The sequence below is a fragment of the Puma concolor genome, chromosome B1 (assembly GCF_028749965.1).
Source record: "Puma concolor isolate L17-30 chromosome B1, mPumCon1.1.hap2, whole genome shotgun sequence".
In the NCBI taxonomy this organism is placed as follows: domain Eukaryota; kingdom Metazoa; phylum Chordata; class Mammalia; order Carnivora; family Felidae; genus Puma; species Puma concolor.
This window is the reverse complement of record NC_141670.1, coordinates 1,758,903-1,779,048: the sequence shown is the minus strand read 5'-3', so window position 1 is coordinate 1,779,048 and position 20,146 is coordinate 1,758,903. Positions and strand designations below refer to the sequence as shown.

General features: G+C 52.8%; 1 protein-coding gene across 3 annotated transcripts in view; it reads right to left on the bottom strand.

The window, feature by feature from the left end:
• MYOM2 (myomesin 2) overlaps positions 1 to 20,146 on the bottom strand; it is a 74,372-nt gene that overhangs the window by 32,905 nt on the left and 21,321 nt on the right. For all 3 annotated transcript variants that reach the window (XM_086703081.1, XM_086703083.1, XM_086703082.1), the window contains 8 exons: positions 19,268 to 19,432; positions 15,245 to 15,406; positions 12,748 to 12,889; positions 10,285 to 10,484; positions 9,577 to 9,630; positions 5,470 to 5,597; positions 1,737 to 1,920; positions 340 to 514 (listed from right to left, as the gene is read on the bottom strand). In XM_086703081.1, coding sequence (XP_086559207.1) covers positions 340 to 514; positions 1,737 to 1,920; positions 5,470 to 5,597; positions 9,577 to 9,630; positions 10,285 to 10,484; positions 12,748 to 12,889; positions 15,245 to 15,406; positions 19,268 to 19,432 — 1,210 coding nt within the window. The remainder of the gene's footprint in view (positions 1 to 339; positions 515 to 1,736; positions 1,921 to 5,469; positions 5,598 to 9,576; positions 9,631 to 10,284; positions 10,485 to 12,747; positions 12,890 to 15,244; positions 15,407 to 19,267; positions 19,433 to 20,146) is intronic.

The following is a 20,146-nucleotide window of genomic DNA, read 5'->3' as shown; positions in this document are numbered from 1 at the left end:
GGAAAAATAAAACGCCTCTCAGGTCGCGGTTGCGACTGTAACTTTCCCGCTGGAAGGGTAGCCTTAACTGCTCCCGTGTCGGGAGAGTCAAGGTTCTGGAGCCTCCTCTGTCATGAACACACTAATCGTTTCAGGCACGAGCCTGGGGACCCGAGCAGCCTGTCAGCTCTGGAGTCCTGTGCCCCTTACGTGGGCATAAGAAACAGACCTTTGTGTAGAGGCTCATGGGCGTGGGCGCCACGGCGTGGACCGCTCTGAGCCTGAGCGGCTCCTGTCTGGTTTTGCGTCTCCTACTCTGTCCCCTCACACGGCAGTTCTGGGGCCCCCGCAGGGCCACACCTGTTGTAGCCAATGGGCTTGTGATTGCACGGCTCCCAGACGTTGGACCCCGCCACGGAGCAGTCCACGTAGTAGCCGAGGAGATCGTCTTCCTGCTTGGGTCTGTCCCACCGCACGACCACTGACGTCTTCGTGTTCCGCGACGCCAGCACCCGGCCAGGGGCAGAAGGCACGGCTGTGCAGGGGAGACACGGTGACAGATGGGACACGGTATCAGAGTTTTGGAAGCTGTACCACAGACCCTTGAGCCCTTGTGTCCACAGGGAAGGACGACCTGAAATCTGCACAGGGAGGGAAGTGGGGGGCAGGCTGCCACCCGGGGAGCCAGAAGGTGCCGGACATTCCTCCGTCCTCCCAAGTCCTACCCGACTCACAAAGGAATTACAACCACCGAATCTCCCATACCCCCACCAGAAAAGTTGAAAATCACGTTCGGGGGCGCCTGGGGGGCTTAACCGGTTGAGTGTCCAACTCTTGGTTTCAGCTCAGGTCATGATCTCACGGTTCATGAGATTGAGCCCCACATCAGGCTCTGTGCTGACAGTGCTGAGCCTGCTTGGGATTCTCTGTCTCCCTCTCTGCCCCTCCCTGCTGGTTCTCATTCTCTCTCTCTCTCTCTCAATAAATAAAACAAATAAATAAAAAATAAATAAAAAGCATATTCTGATGACACACATACTTTGGCTAACAGGGTAGTTAACAATTTCTGGAGGGTGAAATGACTGATTTTAAGAAAACAAGACACACTTCTATCAGATTGATCAGAAACTTGACGGGATTCCAAATCTAATCATAACTTGACCATAGATTTTTCTCACCGGTGCAATTCAGAATTTCTGTAACTCCTACTTGACATCTTCCAAGAGGGAACTTGAAGCCATACGGGCAAGGAGTTCTGGTGTGTTCAGGGTTTTTAAAAAGGTGGCCAATGCCTAAAAATATTTCTAACCCATTTATTAGTTCCATGAAAATAAGACAGAGGGGCACCTGGGCAGCTCAGTCGGTTAAGCATCTGACTCTTGACTTTGGCTCAGGTCATGATCTCATAGTTTAGGAGTTCAAGCCCCAAATCGGGCTCTGTGCAGACAGCACAGAGCCTGCTTGGGATTCTCTCTTTCCCTCTCTCTCTGCCCCTCCCCTGCTCACAAGCTCTCTTTCAGTCTCTCAAAATAAATAAGTAAACTTAAAACAAGACAGAACTTTGGAGAAATGTTGAGTACCAACCAACACAGGGCAAAGAGATCTCTGTCTCCTGTAAAATGAAATTTTAAGACAGCTTGAATTTTAACTCCCGTACAACATGAATTGTCTTTTTCAACACAACATGATGGCCTCTGATGTCAGTGACTCAGGGCCTGTCCGCAGCTGTGGTCGCTCACGGACATGACCGTACTCACCAATCATATCCTGGGCCTGAATGGGGGCGGTGATCTCCGATGGTTCGCTCAGGCCATGTTTGTTGGCTGACAAAACCCGGAACACGTATGGCTTCCCTTCAGCAAGGTCAAAGACGGCGTAGCGAGGGGACCGCACGGCCGTCTGGGCGTTGACCCGCTGCCAGCTCCCGCTTCCGACCACCGACTGTGAAGAGACATGGGATTCACCAAAGGAAGCCAAGAACTGCCCAAACACATGCTGACGGAACCATTCTGCTTTAGCTAGCCAAACTAATCTCTAGGGACGTCCGGGGGTAGAGCGCATCCTGGGCCATCAGTAAACCTTTCCTGAATCACGCGAAAAGGGAACTCAACCAGGAAAAGTAGGTAAGAAATTACCCCAAGTTGGAAATGCTCGGCAGTAAAAAGTTTTACGTGAAAGCAAATAAACTTCAAGGAATTAACACATAGGTTGTAGTTTTAGTAAAGTGGAATGAACTGTAAAGAATTAAAGATAATTTAAGATATTCATAAAATTCTATCGTAACTCAACTGGTCACATTTCAATTTAAAATGTACAGTATTTTGCGACTATTATCGTAGTAACAGCAATCTACCTAACCAGCAGCAACGTAAGACGCGCTATGATACATCCGTACATTGGAGAACGTAGCCACTTAGGCTACCTTATAAAAATCCTAAATCGGAGGAGAGCGACTGTTTTGCTAAATGTAACACAGGATGCCAACTGTACTGATGACATATAAAGTATACAAAAGACTATAGAGAAAAAGACTCTTAATATATGTATCACACGTTCATCATGACTATTTCAGGGGTGCCCGGGGGCTCTGTCAATTAAGTGTCCAACTTCGGCTCAGGTCATGATCTCATGGTCTATGAGTTCGAGCCCTGCATCAGGCTCTGTGCTGATGGCTCAGAGCCTGGAGCCTGCATCGGATTCTGTGTCGCCCTCTCTGCCCTCCCCCACTCACTCTCTCCCTCCTTCTCTCACTCTCTCTCTCTTCCTCAAAAATAAATACTTTTTAAAGCATAATGACTGTTTCAAATGATGGAGTTATCAGTGATTTTAATTTTATTCTATATAATGTCTCTGTATTTCCCAAACTTCCCATACTGCAGGTTTCGTTTTTATCATTTGATTTTCTCATCACTGATAATTATTTTTTTAAACTTCAGTTACAAGTTTCACTTAATTGTTTCCTATAGAGAAAGATCCCCCTTCCTGAAGGGATCCTGAGGCAGCAAAAGCACGTGCACGGTGACCCTTGGAAAGGCTCCCAAGAACAGTGAAAGCATTTCAAATGACCCCGGGCTTCTAGAAGTCAGAGTCACATTGAAAGCTGTCTCTCATTTCAGCAAGAGCGAAGTCACCGTCTAGGGGCTGGTGCAGGCACCCGTAGTCGGAGGCCCCCACACGCCCCCATCTGACACTCAGCTGGGGCCGAGCAGAGAGGAGGAGCCTCGCGTTGGAGGAATGACAACAGGGAGGAGGGAGGAAATACAAGGGGCTTACTGCCAAGCTTCTAGAAGCCCAAGAAAGGCTCGGGAGCCAGAGCTAAGTCGGGAGCTGCTCATCCTTCGGTGGAGGCTGGAAGGAAGTGTGTAGGTCCCCGTGCCTGGAGCAGGGCCCCCAGGGCATGCGTCTGGAGCACAAGAGCACTCGGGGCACCGCCAGCTTCACCTCAGGCAGACTAGCCACTGAAGCGGCCACTAGCCGCTGAACCACGGGCATCAGAAATGACCGGCCACTAGCCGCTGAACCACAGGCGTCAACACGGAGGGAACGGCCTGGGAGCCGTCCAGGAGCTACCCAGCAGAGGCGCAATCGCACTGAAACTCCGCTCCGGGTGATGCAGCAGGCCACCCGCTCGGCGTCTGGGTGCCGGGCTGCCGCCCCCCACTCTTGGTGTCAGCATAAAGTGGGAAAGAGGAATCCGTATTCCTGCGCTTCCTTCCGGGCCTTGACAGGAATGAAGTCACCACAAGATCACCTCAGACGGGCTGGGGGTAGACTGCCCGCCAGGAGCCCACACTCAGTGTGGCCCAGCTCCGGCCCCTCCCGGGGGCCTCACGCTGCTCCCCGGGCCCCCGGCGCACGCCGCCGGGCCCTGAACACTTCGCCCTGCAGCACTGCAGGGTCAGCCGCCACGTAAGGCAGCCCCGCAGGCCAGCGGTGAGGGCCACGGGGTCCGTCCACGCCCTGGAGGCTGAAATAGCGCTCACTTCATTTCCGCGTCTGCTTCCTCTAGTTGTACCACGCGCCGTTCCTGTGCCGCACGCACCTGTTACTTGCTCTGTCCCGTGTGTGTGCCATAAACGGCGCACTCCACACCACACTGTGGTGTAAGTGGAGGGTCACAAAACCAGACACGGGATCTGGACCACAGCGATTTTTCTCAATATGGCCCACAGCCCACTAGCAGGTCACTGAGCCCGTGAAGGGGTCAAAAGCTGTGTCCAGTGCTACGGGACAGACCAAAGTCGGAGCGCATCATAGCATGCGGTAAGGATGTCGCGGTTTGGGAGTTGTTGGTTAGACGTGTGCACGTGTGTGTGTGACTGTGTGCGCATGTGTGCAAGTGCATGCATGTGTGCATGTATGAGTGTTGTGTGCATGTGTGTGACTATGTGTGCATGTGTGCAAGTGCACGCATGTGTGCACATGTGTGCATATGTGTGTGCGTGTATGAGTGTGTGCATGTGCCCGGGTGTGCGTGTGTGCGCATGTGTGTCTGAGTGTGTGCATGTGTGTGCCTATGTGTGCTTGTGTACATGTATGAATGTGTACATGTGTGTGTGCGTGTATGTGTGTTCGTGTGTGTGCAAATGTGTGTGTGCTTGTGCACATGTATGAGTGTGTGTGTGTGTGTGCCTATGCATATGGGTGTATGCGTGTGTGTCCACATTTATGAGTGTGTGCATACGTGTATGTGTGCTCACGTGTGTGCGTGTTTGTATGAGTGTGTGTGCACGTGTATGCATATGTGTGTGCGTGTATGACTGTGTGCATGTGCCCATGTGTGTGCGTGTATGAGTGTGTGCACGCATGTGTGTCCGTGTGTGTGCAAATGTGTGCATGTGTGCTTGTGCACATGTATGAGTGTGTGTGCATATGCGTATGGGTGTATGCATGTGTGCATGTGTGTGCACATTTATGTGTGTGCATACGTGTATGAGTGTGTGCTCGCGTGTGTGCGTGTTTGTATGAGTGTGTGCACACGTGTGTGCATGTGTGTGTGTGTATGGGTGTGTGCATGTGCATATGTGTGTGCATTTATGAGTGTGTGTGCGTGTGTGTGCAGGGCTGCAATACACAGCTACTTCTCTCTGCGTCCAGACCTAGAGCCCTCCAGCCAAGAACCGGCTCTCCCGGCTAGCTGCAGTGTGAATCCCTGTACAAGACCGCCACCAAGTGGCCACACGACCTCTGAACAAATGCAGAGCAGCAGCAAACGACCCTCCTGCCCACGTCTCACTCGTTCTCGAGTGAGACGTGGGAGCTAGACTGCGTCAGCAGGAAGAAAACATACAGATCCCCCATTTCGGTGCCTTCGTGGGGGTGGGGCGGCTCACTCACAGGAAGGCAGCAAACCCAGACCCAGGACGCAGTCCCCTGATTCCCACTTGCACGGCCGGGCTGGCCACGTGCTCACAGCACAGCCGGCGCCCTGGCGCCCTCAGAGCGCAACCCATTGAACAGCACAATGTGAGGGTTTACAACACACGGTACCTTCTCGATGAAATACATCAGCGGCTCCTTGCCGCGGGGAGTAGGCGGGTCCCAGCTGAGGACCACATACGTCCTGCTGATCTCTGAGGCATGCACGTTGGTGGGCGGCCCTGGGATCTGCACGTCGCCTGCAGGAGTGATGAACTCAGTTAGTGCTGGGTGTGCCCCATGTCCCCCCGTTCGCCGGAGCCCATCGTGGGAGCACGGTCCCCGGGGTACATTCCCAGGCACCAAAGATCTGCCCTATCAGTGACGTCCTCTGCTTCGCTTCTATTTGGGGACGGTAAGCAAACTATTTTTCCCAGCCAAGTCTAATGCACTGCTTAAGATCACCTAATTAGTTTTGTTTCTAACATAAGCCAGCTCATTAAAAAAAAAAAAAAAGAATCTAATCCAAAAATCTTCCAGAGTTCCGCTGGAAGGGGAGGCGGGAAGATCCACCCGGAAGAAATAGAGTGCTTAACCAGAGTGGAGCTTTAGAGGTGCCAGGAACCCATGCAGAGGAGGTGCTCGCGGTCTGTGTTCCGCGATACGGAAGCCTTCTGGAAGGGGATTACCCTCGCTCTGCTGGTCCTCTGGGTTATTTTCCTCGTACTGCTCGCCCTCACAGCCCTGGGATCTGTACACCGACCTTCTATAGCCCGTCGTTCTTCCCTCCCTAGGGGGGCCCGGGCCACGTTCACAAGCACTGGAACCTATACCCACAGGTTTAAAATCCTGGAGTGACATCAGTAAGCCTCTTGCAAATAACTAGTTTGGAACATTTGTGATCGGAGGGGTCTGCTGTGCCTGGCTTGTGACACACCCCTTGCTTTAACACACGTGAAGGTGTCGGGGGCGTTATATCTGGAGAGAGCTTTTCATGAGATGTGGAGGTTTTCCAGACCCACAATCTCTGTAGCTGTGATACAAAATATTATGAGCTTCCGATTAGATTAGCACATGATTAAACCGGTTTGAACGTCCCCAGGACACGTCTGAGCCCTTCTCCATATCCCATTGCGCCCTGGGGACTGTGCAGCCGGCAAGGAACTGAACCACCGCATGGAGACGGGACAAACAAGACTGGGTCTGGTTTCCCAGGAGTCCTGTTACACATTTTACAGGCCACTCGGCACAGAAGGGTGTCGTGGCCTGATCTAGGAGCTTCCTGGCAAGGGGCTTGGATTCAAACAAGGACTCAGGGAGTCTCTCCAGGAAAGTGCCCAGTAAGGCCGGTGGAGCGGGGCCTCCGGACACCTGATGGGACCCACGCACTGCGTCCCCTCCTGAAGAGATCCGGACACAGCCCTGACGGGAGAAGATACAGGAACCTCGCCCTCGGGTGACGCGTGCCGAGCCCCCAGGGCTGCAGCCTGGTTTATGCTTTATGTCCAAGGTGCCGCAGGACGTGGGAGGCAAGCCCAGGGAACAGAGGGCGGCAAGGCAGGTGGTGAAGGCAGTAAGGACTTGTGAGTGCCCGCTCACAGAGCTGCCGTGCACGTGCTTTCAGATCTGAGCGTGTCACTGTTCTCAGACCCCGCGCAGAGCTGCCAGGCCCAGAGAAAACGGAGCAGGAAGCATCTCGTCCGATGCTGGGGGAGAAGGAAGAGTCCCCGTTCGTGTCAGCAGGGGACCCCTGGCTGGGGCGAGATGCTTGGGTCCCAGAGCCTTTCGGCGTCAGGCCGACCCGCAGCGGCGGGAGCCTCGGGGATGCGCTGATGGCGTCAGCCACAGACAGCAGAGGGGGGTCAGGGAGGGGGACAAGGAGAGGCCACGGGCAGAACCCACCTCTGTTACCCACACTCCCAACAGCCGAGAGGAGGGCGCAGAGAGAAGCAAATGAAAGCAAATGGAGAGGACAGGAAACTCCAAGTGCGTTACCAGGTTACCCTGGGTGTCCCCGTGCCCAGGGCTGCGCATCTCTGGAGCCCACGGCGCTCCTGCGTGACTGTAGGTCAGCAAGCTGGGACGCTCTCCCAGGACCCAGCTCGCAGCGGTGGGGCAGGGGGCCCAGGCCCTGGTCCCCCGATCGCAAATCCTGCACTTGGTTCTCTCCACTCTGGGAGACTGCAACCCCCACAGGCTGCCCAGACGTCCCCTCCAAGTCAGTGAAACCTGAGCTTCATCCCCGGGATGACAGAGCCCGAGAGACGGTGCACGCGTTCAGAGCACACGGTGCCTTCGCCCCGGACGCCGGGTGTGCAGTTAGCGGAAGGCAACCATCTGCCTGGGCTGGGAGGCCTGTCAGCCCTTCCCAGAACGGACTGTGGGCCTTGCGAGCAAGTCAGGAAAGGTTGGGAAAGCTGGGCGACATTCAGAGAGGGGCACTGACCGTAATTAACACGTTCGCAAGGGGGGCTCCGGGGTGCCTTCTCTGACCCGCCTGCCCCTGACCTCGGACCATGTGTGGCCGCACCCCGGAGAGCTGGCGCCCCCTGGCTGGACTCTGGGAGTACCATGGCCCGTCTGAGCGTCTCAGCCCCTGGCCCGCGTGGCCAGACACAAACAGAGCCTCAGGAACACCGGCCACAGTGTGGATGTAACGCAGCCACGTTCGAGGGCGCATCACACAAAATGAAGGCACCTGCCTTCCTGTAAGAAAGGAAGCATGAGAAGCATGAAAAGTGGGGTCTGTGACGTCACCCCAGTCGGAAATAAGATGCATGGCGTCTGTAACTCCCATCTACCAGCCGGAAAACAAAGTCTCTTACGTTGTGTTATTTCTTTGGCACTTAATAGCTGGCCGTTTACACCCAACACGTCCGTATCTATGTGCAAAAAGGCAGGTGTTCTCTGCAGACGGGCACGGGTCCTGCCACGGGAAGGTTTATTATATTATTTCTTACTCCCATTGCTTTGCACGGTGACCTTCACGTAATGCAAATTTCACCACTGATAGGCGTGGGGAGCAGCCAACGCCTCCTCGTTTGGGGTAATTTTATGTGAATTCCTACACACCCACTCAGGATGGCTCAGATGGTTCTCTCCTCACTGACCCATCACCCACCAGACGCGAACAAAAGAACTTCCTTTTCCTCGCTCCTGTCAAAAGCGCCTACGTTACCCAGGCTGGGGTGCTGCAGGAACCCCTCCTCCACTCTTAGCAGGACCAGATTTTACTTGTTCAAAGAGCGATGTTTCCATCGGGTATTTATGAAGCCACAGTTAAGTCAACCTTCCCTAAACTGTTTTTCTTTTGTCACTGTTTTCCTGGGCATCTCCCCCTATCTCTAAGAATGTCTGGAAGTGGAGGTCTCATCTGAGCCTTCAGATGTTCCCGTGGGGCTCAGCCAGGACTCTTAAAGGGCGTCCCTCTGGATGTTGGGTGTTGAGATACTAGAGAAAAACCATTTTAGGTGCAGAAGATTGCAAGCCTGGAGACCATCTGGGGGCAAATATGGAAATCAACAAAGGACCCCTCAGTCTGCAGCTCCCTGAGGACAGAGCACTTGGACCACAGAGATTTCAAAGGAGACCTCGCTCCAAAGTACGTGTCCTGAGGCTCCAAACTCAACTTGCTTCGTTTTTAAGTTTTTCATTGTTCTCTATGAACTGTCCTTGTAAGTCCACGTAAGATCTTTGGCTTTGTGATTCATAACGCCAGGTTCCCCTCCTTAATAAATTCATCCTCCTCCCTGTCTCTGAGAGAACTATCTAGGAGAAGTGTTCATAAAATCCAGTATAAATGAGGGAAATGCAAACTTTCGGACCAGGGATACCGACCGCAAGAACTCACTCCATTTCGGTTAAAATGCTGGAAATACAATCTTGGCTTAAAGGGAAAAACTAAAATAGTCCTCCACTAACGGAGTCTGAGAGAAGGGGCCCCAGCCTCAGCCGGTGATCAAGGCTCAGATTCAGTTTGATCTTCTCTGCACGCCCCCAGGAGAATGCCGTAGTGAACCCTACACGGAAGCAATGAGGCCCCTTGAGGACCCCTGGATTCTAATCCTCTCCTCGCTCTGCCCTGCTTGTGCTTCCTGACTTCTACAGGCCGTAAGCACGCAGGCCTGACCCGTGGGTTTTACGTTTACATGTAAAGCCTGTGCTGACCAGCTGATCACACTCATCTCTACTTGCCACCCTGCATCCCCAGCTGAGACAAAGCGGTGAGAGGCCACTTACCCTCAAGGTCGTCCTGATACATCACGACTTCTTTATCCCCCTCCAAATGGACCGCTGCAGAGAGAAAGGTTGGTGCTCAATTTGGCATCCAATGGTTTCCTGAAGAAAGCCCAGCTTCCCTAACCGAGCGTGGGATCCAAATCACCTCCGCGTTATGATTACAGCATACTCCCGACTCTACAGGAATCAGCGTAGGTATTCCGAACAGGCTTAAGAGTTAGTGCTTCCCAGATCTTTGTACCGGATCAGAAAGACCGGGGGGGGGGGGGGGGGGGCGGTGGTAAGGAACACGTACGGGCTCACTTAAAACCACGACTGAGGGGCCCACCGTCCCATCCCTTTCGGGAATCTGGGTCGTGGGAAATTAAACTTCGGAAACAGAGCGGCCTGATCTCAAAGCCTTCTGAGTCTTAGCGTGTGTTGAGATCGCATCACCAACGGACTAAGAAAAGGCTAATTCTGAACCCAGCGATCTGGATTCCAGTGGAGGGGCATGAGGACGGCCGTGTGCGTTCGTGGTGAAGCACACGCTCCCGCCTGGCCGCCCCGCCCCTAACGCGGCCCCGGTGGACACACGGGCACCACGAAATATCACCGCCCCACGCTCGGCCCCGGGAGACGTTCTTAAGGCTCACATACAGCTGAGCACAGAAGACAACGTCCCAAGTTTCCAAGACACGACTGGAGCTTGAAATCTGCACGGCCTACCTTGTAACCTCCTAAGGTCTACGGGGTCAAGGGCAGCCACGGCCTCGGAGACTCTGGAAGGCCTGCTGATGCCCGCGCTGTTGACTGCCCTCACGCGGAATATGTAAGACCTCCCTTCAAAAAGGCCTGTCACGGGGTATTTGCAGATTTTCACAGGTGCGTCATTGCACTGAACCCAATTGTCTGTCCCCACTTCACATCTGTGAATTACAAAAAGAGTAGAGAATAACAAATACATCAGCCTAGTAAATTCACTCAGGTCTATACATCTATTCTACACACACGTGATGTATCTAGGACAACTGTAACAGGAAAATACCTTGCGTTGGTAGAAACCGATGCTGGTGAAGTACTGATTTATGTCAAAAGTAGTACAAATAAACCATAAAAGACAAAGTTACTTAGGAAATGTGAAATAGATATATTTATATATTTAAAAGCTTGATGACTTATAGCTTGAAAATCAATTCCTGCCTTCAACCACATTGAGGCAAAATGACCTCCAAAGATCACTCGAGGCGTATCCTTGATAGTCCTTTTTCTGACACACGTGGCAAAATCACAGGGTGCCCTAAGCTCCCCAACATGCCCAATGCCAGGGTGCAGGGGAGTGCCCCGCTGCCCATCCCCCACATGCCTCCCACCCTACTGAGCCCCAGGAGTGAAGGGTCTCTAGCCCGATGGCTCGTCTCTCCCGATGTCAGAAATACGTGCCTTTCAAGCACGTCTCGTGTGGAATTTGGAAGTCTTTTGAAAACAGTTAAGTGCTGACCGGACACCTGGAAATGCAGAAGAGATCGGCCTCCATTTTTCACAGGCTGAGAAATTTCAGCCCCAAAACGTCATGTCAAATTCCCAGGAGAACACAGCAAGGTCAGAGAAATCATTTTTGGAGCCATTCGGAGCCAGGTTGTATATTCGCTTTAAAGAATCAACTCTCTTTCTAACTCTTCGGAATTTTTAATGGAAGTTCTGCGACCCACACGTGCTAACCTGTTACAGGCAGAACGTGACACGGTCATAGCTGAGCGTCTGGCAGGGAACAACTTGGCTTAAATCAACGCCTGGCTGTTGCAGGACGGGAGGGCGCGTAGGGTAAGAGCTGCCTCCCCCGACCTGAAGTCCTGTTGTGTTTATCTTTGTCAATGAAGGAGAGAGGGGGCAGGTCATTAACTGCTAAGGGCCATGAAATTGTTTTCGCCAAACGGCTGAAAAAATTCTCAAATGTCACAGGAAGACAGAAAATAGCTTTGTTTTAGTTTTTTGTTTTTTAATTCAAGGTAAACCCCGACCGATGCCCTCTGCAAAAGCTGACCTTAGCACTTCCAAATATCATCCCGATGGTGAATATTTTACCTAAACAAGCAGCTTTGTTGGTGTGGAAAAGGGAACTTAACAAACGTACTGACAAAAAAAAAAAAAAAAAGATTTGATTTTTCTGAAACAAACGTCTTATTTTACTGTGTTTTATACATACGGCACCTTAAATCCCTCCCCAGACGCATCATCTTCTGATAGATCCATAGCTTAGACCTTTTATCTTACTTCCAAATTCATTTTCTTTGACTACAGTTTTTCTCAGTGATTGGTGTGTGTGATTGAGGCATAAACTGCATGTGCAACAAATTCACCGACTCTGCTTGGTTTCCTTCCCAGACCCTGAGCGCCACACCAAGTAAAGGAACATGAAAGAATTAAGACTCTGATGTGTTTTGTGATGATCCACATTTAAGTTATTAACTCAGAGGTGAAGTCTGATCTTCTGTACTTGAAATGTCAATAGATTTTTTTTTTTTAATTTTTTTTTTTCAACGTTTATTTATTTTTGGGACAGAGAGAGACAGAGCATGAACGGGGGAGGGGCAGAGAGAGAGGGAGACACAGAATCGGAAACAGGCTCCAGGCTCCGAGCCATCAGCCCAGAGCCCGACGCGGGGCTCGAACTCACGGAGTGCGAGATCGTGACCTGGCTGAAGTCGGACGCTTAACCGACTGTGCCACCCAGGCGCCCCTAGATTTTTTTTTTAACTCAGAAACAAGAAGAAAACCTAATTTAATGGAGAGGAAGACTGGAATTTGGGTACAAATGGGCGGGCGCTCTTCCCAGCTATGCTTCACGCGGCCTGTCTTCTGCTCCGGAAGGAGGCGCAGGACTGAAGTTCTCCCTAGAACCCACAACCAGGGTTCCGCGTGCCGGGAGAAGCTGGAGGGCATTCGGGACTGGATGTCGGACAGGCAGGCAGAGCTCCAAGCACCACATGCAGAAGTCTACCCGCCCTCGCCCCGCCATTTGGTGATATCTTCCAACTATCCGGTCAGGAGCCTTGAACAACCATACAGTGACATACCTGATCAAGAACGCTGTCATGAACTTGAGTTTAGAAGTATATCCAAAGACACCGTCCATGCCAACAATAATTTCAGGAACGTTCCCATCCCCGGAAGAAGACAATGGGCACTCACCGATCAATGAAATAGCCAAGGACAGGGCTCTCCATGGTGGTGTTGGGCGGCTTCCAAGTCACGATGACATAATCGCGGTTTGCGTCATAGCACCGCAAGTCCATAGGCGCACCAGGAGCCCCGGTCACCAGTGGGTCTGCGTCTGCACCGGGGGGCGGGGGAGGGGAGGCATGAGGCTTGGGACACTGTCAAGCCTGTTCATGGCTCCTTCAAACTCAGACTTGTATCTACTCGACTCGATCTGACCCCTGCTTCGTCCTCACGTCTAAATGACCTGACTTCTTTTTGACTATGATGGATTGGTGACAAGAAATATAAGCCTAGTTAGGAGGTTTTAAAGTCAACATGTTCTGCCCTCTATAAGATACTCAAGTCTATGATTTTTTTTTTGTAATTGATTCCAAAATGGAAGGTCACCTTCTCTTGATAGTGGATTATCCCATAAGGTCATTTCAAAAACTAACCAATGAAATGATAATAGTGTGGCCTTTTTAACACCTGAGAAATATTACCTTAGACGCTTTTATCTTTCAAAATCCTTCGGAGATTGAGGATTTAAACCTTCCTTTTTCTGCAAGCTGTGAGCAAACGTTTAGGTCCACACGACACTCACTCTTTCATGGGCCACTCGTGACCACGGTGCACATTAAGTTTTATTTTCAGGTTTTAATTACAGGAGCACTGAGGCCAGCAGAGCTATTCAGAAAGTGGATACGCCAAACATTGAATTTCCTTATCTACAATCTGTATTTATTCCGTAACCATGATGGCCACACTCTCCTGTTCGAGGCATATTAAAAGCTAAGCATTTCGTGACATTGAGCCAAATATTTTCTCTCCCATTCAAAATCCTCAGAAAGTAATCAGAACAGTAAAACTCCCCCCTACGTGCATCATTTTCCTCCTGCTGGTGGTGCTGAATAAGCAAGGCGATTTCGGCTATGCTGTATTTATTGCATTTTTATGGGGCGAGACATCTTGCCAGAAGGCGTACAGGAGAACAGGAGGGACACTTTAATGCCAACCTAATAAAAATGGTAAAACTTCACGGAAGGGCCTAAAACCCCGGCCCTGCAGGTTTATGCCATCTTGTGGGAGTGGGGAGGGGGAGGGTATTTGTTTTACATTTATTCCTTTTTTTTTTTTAAGTTATAATACTCCCTGATGACACAGCCCTTTCTTGCGCTCTGACAGCTCCAGTGGAAAACAGAGTATGCTGATGGGACCATCCCAGGCACATATAACCAGAGCTGGCAGTAGGCACAGAGGTGCCCGGAACACCGAGTGCAGGTCAGGCTGGGCAGCCCGTCCGAACGGAGGGGCTCAGGACAGCAGCACCGGGCAACTAGAGCGGAAGTGTTCCGGGATCTTCGGCGGGGCTCAGCTGGGCCCTGCGGAGGAGGGCCTCCAAGCTGGAGGCCACAGGGGTCTGGGAGTAGATACAGGGAAAAGGGCTCTGCCAGGTGAAGAGAAAAGCCCGGGGGCTGTTGAGTGTCCAAGGGAAGGCTCCAGCTGAGGGTCCAGGCACCTGACCCCCTGCCCCTCCAGCCTGGAGAAGTCCCCCAGGCCTCTGAGCCTCCACATTTGCATTTGGGAAACCGAGAGTAACAGCCCTTGCTTACAAAATGGGCCTAAGAATTGTAGGGTATATACACATACGTGTGGATGTGTGTGCGTGGACGTGCACATGCACACCTGTGTGCACACATACACAGCCACACACATACACTGCATACGTATGATATACATAATTTTATCCATTTCATGTGTCCGTGTGTCCGTTTTGTACAGGATAGATATACGATGTGTACGCATATGACACGTCCACGTATAAACGTGCACATACACATACACACACCTCCGTGCCCACGTGTGATAGGGATTCATAGATCATGTACAGAACGTGTGACCCCGTGGCTGGTATGCCATGACTCTGTCCTCAATTCCATGAACTGGGAGTCAGGAAGCCCCCGGCAGGACCACGTCAGGAAGAAAGGGGACAGCGCGCAGACTGCTGGACGTCAAGCTCTTTGCAGGTGCCAATGCCACGCGGGCGTCCTACCCACACACTCGCTGGAGGCAGTGGTGATAACAGCAGCCCTCCCCTCCCGGCCTGTCCTCGTGAGTGCGCCCAGAGGCAATGAGGGGCGCCCCCCTGGAGCCCCCTACTCCGGGGCCCCCTCAGCTCTGCAACGCTCTCGAGAATTAGTAACACAGGCGTATTCATGCTGGAAAGCCGTCTCATAGATTCTATCGATTTATCAACGGAGAGACAAAAACAGAGACTCTGATCTGTTCCCAAGTGTAGTCAGGGACTCGTTGTCAGGACAGGAGCTGACACGCAGGACAGGGAACGCTCGCGTCACGTCAGGAGGCTCCGAGGAGCAGAGTGAGTGACCCCACACACGCACCTGCTCCGGCCTAGCCCCTGTGAGGTCCCAGCCTCCCGCGCTCACGCCCTGACTGTGCCCCCCTCGCCCCTGGAGGCTCCACGTACCGCAGACAAACAGGAAGGCGCTGTGCTCGCTGATGCCCCCTCTGGACACAATCCTCAAGGTGTACAGTCCCTCGTCGTCCTTGTTCAGGTGGCTGAACGACAGGGAGGCCTGGCCTTCGCCGAAGAACATCTTGGTCCACTTGGACTCCTTCACTAGCACATCTGAAAGAGCGTGCAACACGGGATCGCCTCAGAAACCGTCAAGGAGATCGGACGATGAAAGTGGACAACGTGTCCTGGCCGGGCGGCGGGACACAGAGGAAGGGAGCCTCAGCCTCACAACGACCCGAGGGCGTGTGACACGCCAGGAGCACACACGGCGGCCCGTCGGGAGGACGGGGGCATCCTCAGGACAGGACCGAGGCCCGCACTGGGGGTGCGCAGACACCCGGCGCGTCTCCGCGGGGACGGCGGGTCGACCTGGGCTCAGAGCTCCCGGCCGTGTGACTGCTGTCTGCCTGCCCCGCCCCACCCGCACCTAACCACGTGGTCTAACCACGGCCACGGCCACGGCCTCCTCGCAGGTAACGCTCTCCTGGGTGGAAAGCTGGCCTGGGAAAGACCCCGCCCATGCGCCTCAGCAAAGAAAGTACAAGCAGCGACAAACCGTCCATCGGAGGCCGTGAAATGAAAAAGGCGGCTGCGGAAAAAGAACAGATGAAACCACAAGCGGCGAAGAACGCCCACTCTGGAAATCCAGGAAACACCGAACGAGCGGTCCTCGTCCGCCTCCCAATTTGGCGACATCCACACTTGGGAAGGGCAGAGAGACCCCGCCACCCGCCTCGCGGGGGAGGACAGCCACACGGGGTGAGTCTCAGGACAGGCACACCGTTTGGGGCACAAGCACAAGTTCCAAGAACGTGTCCCAGGGGGTGACAATTTCATTCAAGAACTGTCCCCGGGCACCTGGCGGGCTCAGTCAGTTAAGCACCTGACTCTTGACTGGCTCAGGGCCCGATCTCACGGTTCGTGGGTTCAAGCCCCACATCGGGCTCCGTGCTGGCAACACAGAGCCTGCTTAGGAGTCTCTCTCTCCTTCTCTCTCTGCCCCTCCCCTGCTCGCTCCCTCCCTCCCTCCCTCTCAAAATAAATAAGTAAGCTCTAAAAAAAAACCAGCATTGTTCCTAATGGGAAAAATAAAGACCAACTCAAGCCCAGAGACCGAGGACAAATACGGACCATTCTACAATGGGATACGGTGCCCCAGAGCCAATGACGTCAAACAACTACTGTCACGGAGACACGGTGTGGCCTTTTGTGAAATGAAGGAAAAGAGAGTTGTGAGTGAATGTATCTTCCCTGTTTTAACATGTATGTACACATACGAGATATATTCTACAGCCAAGTGGTAAGAGTAATTTTGGGGATGGGGCACCCGGGTGGCTCAGTGGGTTGGGCGTCTGACTTCGGCTCAGGTCACGACCTCAAGGTTCGTGAGTTCGAGCCCCGCGTCGGGCTCTGTGCCGACAGCTCAGAGCCTGGAGCCTGCTTCCGATTCTGTGTCTCCCTCTCTCTGCCCCTCCCCTGCTTCTGTGCACTCTCTCTCTCTCCCTCTCTCAAAAATAAACATTAAAAAGAAAAAAATTTCTAAAAAAGAGTAATTTTAGGGTGAGAAAAATTACAATTTAGGGTTTTTTTTTTTGCAAAAAACAGACATGACATTTGTATAAGAAAAAAGTTACTTGTGTATTTTCCATTTTAAAAACAGGCTTGTCTCAGGCTTGACTGGCAGGCTCAGGAGTGCATTGCCCGATAAAGTACCCTGCTGCACACAGTAGGACTTTCCATTCCTGGAGCCCAAGAGGCGAAGCCCCACTCAGCAGCACTCTGTCCCGACAGCGTGGAGCCTGCTGGGATTCTCTCTCTCTCTCCCCTACTCTCTGCCCCTCTCCCCTTCACACTCTTTCTCAAATAAAAATAAAAAATATTTTTTAAAAATTTTAAGTATCATAAAAATAGAAAGTTTAAAATATTTTATCACTTTTTCTCTCTTATCCAGAGGAACTAGCACAGTACCTGATACACAGTAAGTATAATATAAATATAAATATAATATAAAAATATAACGTGATTTAATACAAAATACGTTAAAATGTAACACTCCAGAAAGAAGTGAGTGAGATAGGATGATCAAGTCATTGGAGTGGAGGGGGAAGGCTCCCCAGTCTGCAAGCCAGTTGGGGGGGGGGGGGGGCCTTGCGGGCACCCGGGTCTTGGACCTCCAGCCTCCAGAAGTGTGGGAGGTCCGTCCACTGTGTAAGCCGCCCGGCCGTGGTATTTCTGTCAGCGCAGCCGGGACGGACTAAGACACCAGGCTATTCCCGGCAGGATGCTGTCGTGGCTCGTGCTCCCGAGGACCTGTCTGTCCCCACAAAGTCCCTCACGCGCCATAGGGAATGCACAGCACGTACGCATGTGACTTGCTTGCAGTCACTTGTGTTTAAGACCAGGGCCCATCAGCTGGAGTGTCATGTCTAGCCAGGAGCCAGTCCCCCGACCAGAGGCCCACCCCACCACGGGCTCCGTAAGCATCTCAGGACTTGCCAAATCGGCCTCAAGTGCAAATCACACCCAAGGGTGGGTCTCGGGTTTTAATAGGAGTAAACTTGGTTCTCCCTCCTCCTGTTAGATTAGAGTTCTAATCCATCTCAACTTGTGTCCCCAATTCCACACGTCCCGTTTGCACGGTGCACCTGCCGTGCCTCACGGAGGATAGCATTCCTCGGGCTGACATCACCTTGGGGTTTACCAGCCACCTGGAGCCTCACAGCTCATTAATTTTAAAGGGTAAAAAAAAAACCCCAAATCTCCTTGCATTTTAATGTCTACAAATAAGCCACTGATAAGTCTCTACCGGTTCCCTCTTGAGTACTAAAGCCTGTGAAGATCTTACCGTGACTGTGCACGCGGGGCGTCTGGCACAGCTAAGCCCCCTAATGCCACAAGGCCCCAGCTCGCCATGGGGACAGGCCAGGCACTGGCTCCGAGCACAAGTTCTCCGCACACAGGTCAAGGCCAGGAAAGTGCCGTGTCACCCGGATGCCAGGCGCTTCCCCGTCACTAGGAAACCCTCCAAAGCTGACATCACTATCCTCCGGGGACATAATGAAAACTTTCCTCAAACCTATGTCATTCTCCACAGAAGAAGTAAATTAGAATCTTGGAACTCAAGTTAGACCTCCTGTCTTAAATTAGAGCTACAGAGGGTAAATTAAATCCTGTCTGTCACCACAAAGAGTGTCCCCCTCCCTCCCTCGGCTCCACTCAGACTGGACACGTGGTCCCTGCCGTGTATTTGGCGAAGCGTCACGTTCTGGGACATTTCTTACACTTTAAAAGGACACGGCTTTATGCTTCTATTTTCCTGCAGCTGTTTATAAATACCTTGTGGGCAGGCTGGCCTACGTCCTTGTCATATTTTGCACGGTGTTAGGGCCCAAGAAGAGATAAGCAGGCCAGTCGCACTGGCTGCACAGAAAACCGGTTTCTGTTAGGAGCCCCAGGGCAGACACGATGAAGGAAAACCTTCTCGCACCGTCCCTGCACCGCGCAGGACAGCTGTGCACGCTGGGAAGGAGCGCGGCGTCTGCCCCAGTCCTGCTGCGCAGGAAGCACCTTGAACAAGCCCCTTGTCGCAGCGCCCACCTGTCGCAGGGAGCCACAACCCCATCCCCGTCTCGGGTCCGCGTGGAAGAAGGGTGTCACATTCAACACACAGTCCAACACACAATAAATGGCGGGGGTTGTTTTAGCCAAGGAGGAACATAAAGACACAGACACCTCGCTTCTTCTTAACCCCAGAAAGACCCTTCTTAGGCAGCTATAAAGATCTCCTGTGCCTCCTCTAAATTCGGGCACCCCCGTTAACCTCTCACACGCCGGGGTGAAGGTCAGGGTCCGTGGCAGGCTCCCGGCTCTCCCCGGTCTCCCTGCTTGCCGTGCTGTCTGCAGCGACCACGGCGGGGACACGAACGCCCAGGGGTGTCCCCCGTCGGGGGGTTGTCCCCACATCACACTCACCATCTCTGTACCACTCGGCACGCGGCTGCACCCTCTTCAGCTCCGGCGTCACCAGCAGCGTGCACTTGAGAGTGACAGTCTCGCCTTCCCTCCTGAAGGTGACTCCAAATTTCTCCAGAAACTGGACGTCAAAGTGCATGTATGGGATCACGGACGAAGGGGGCACTGCGCAGAGAGAGCGGGACTGCGTTACGGCGGCAGGCGCAGCCATTCCCAGCCCAGCAGGTGCACAGCAGGCCATGACCGCGAAAGTCCCCCAATCCACCATCACACATCCCGTCCTCGAGAGAGGTGCGTGATGGGATAGACTGGTGTCCCCCAAAGTCACGTGTCAAAGCCCTAAGCCCCAGAGAGAAGGTATGAGGAGGTGGGGTCTTGGGAAGGGGAGGAGTTCTAGATCAGGCCATGAGGGTGGGCTCCGTGATGGGACTAGCATCCTTATCAGGACAGGCAGACGCTCGGGCTCTCTCTCCTCCGTGTGCAGACGCGGTGAGAAGGCGCTGTCCGCACGGCTGGAAGGGGGCCGCAGCCTCTGGGCCGACACGGTGATCTCTGACTTCTGAGATCCGTGAGTAGACGCGTGAGGTTGAGGCCCCCAGTGTGTGGCCGTGTCCTGGCAGCTGAGCTCACTAACCCACTCCCAGAGAACCAGAAGACCCGTCCTGGAGAGGAGCGGACCCTCTGTGACAGAGGGGACAGAAACAGGCGGGACAGGAGGCAACCCGGAGACTGGACCACAGGTAAGAGTAAAGGGTTTGAATCCTGCATCGACCCCACATGGGGGGCTTTCTCGTCGTCAGAATGAACTGCAGCACATTCATCAACTGAATGCCATTTACGCTGCAGACAAAATGAATTAACCAGATCCAGAGGCACCGA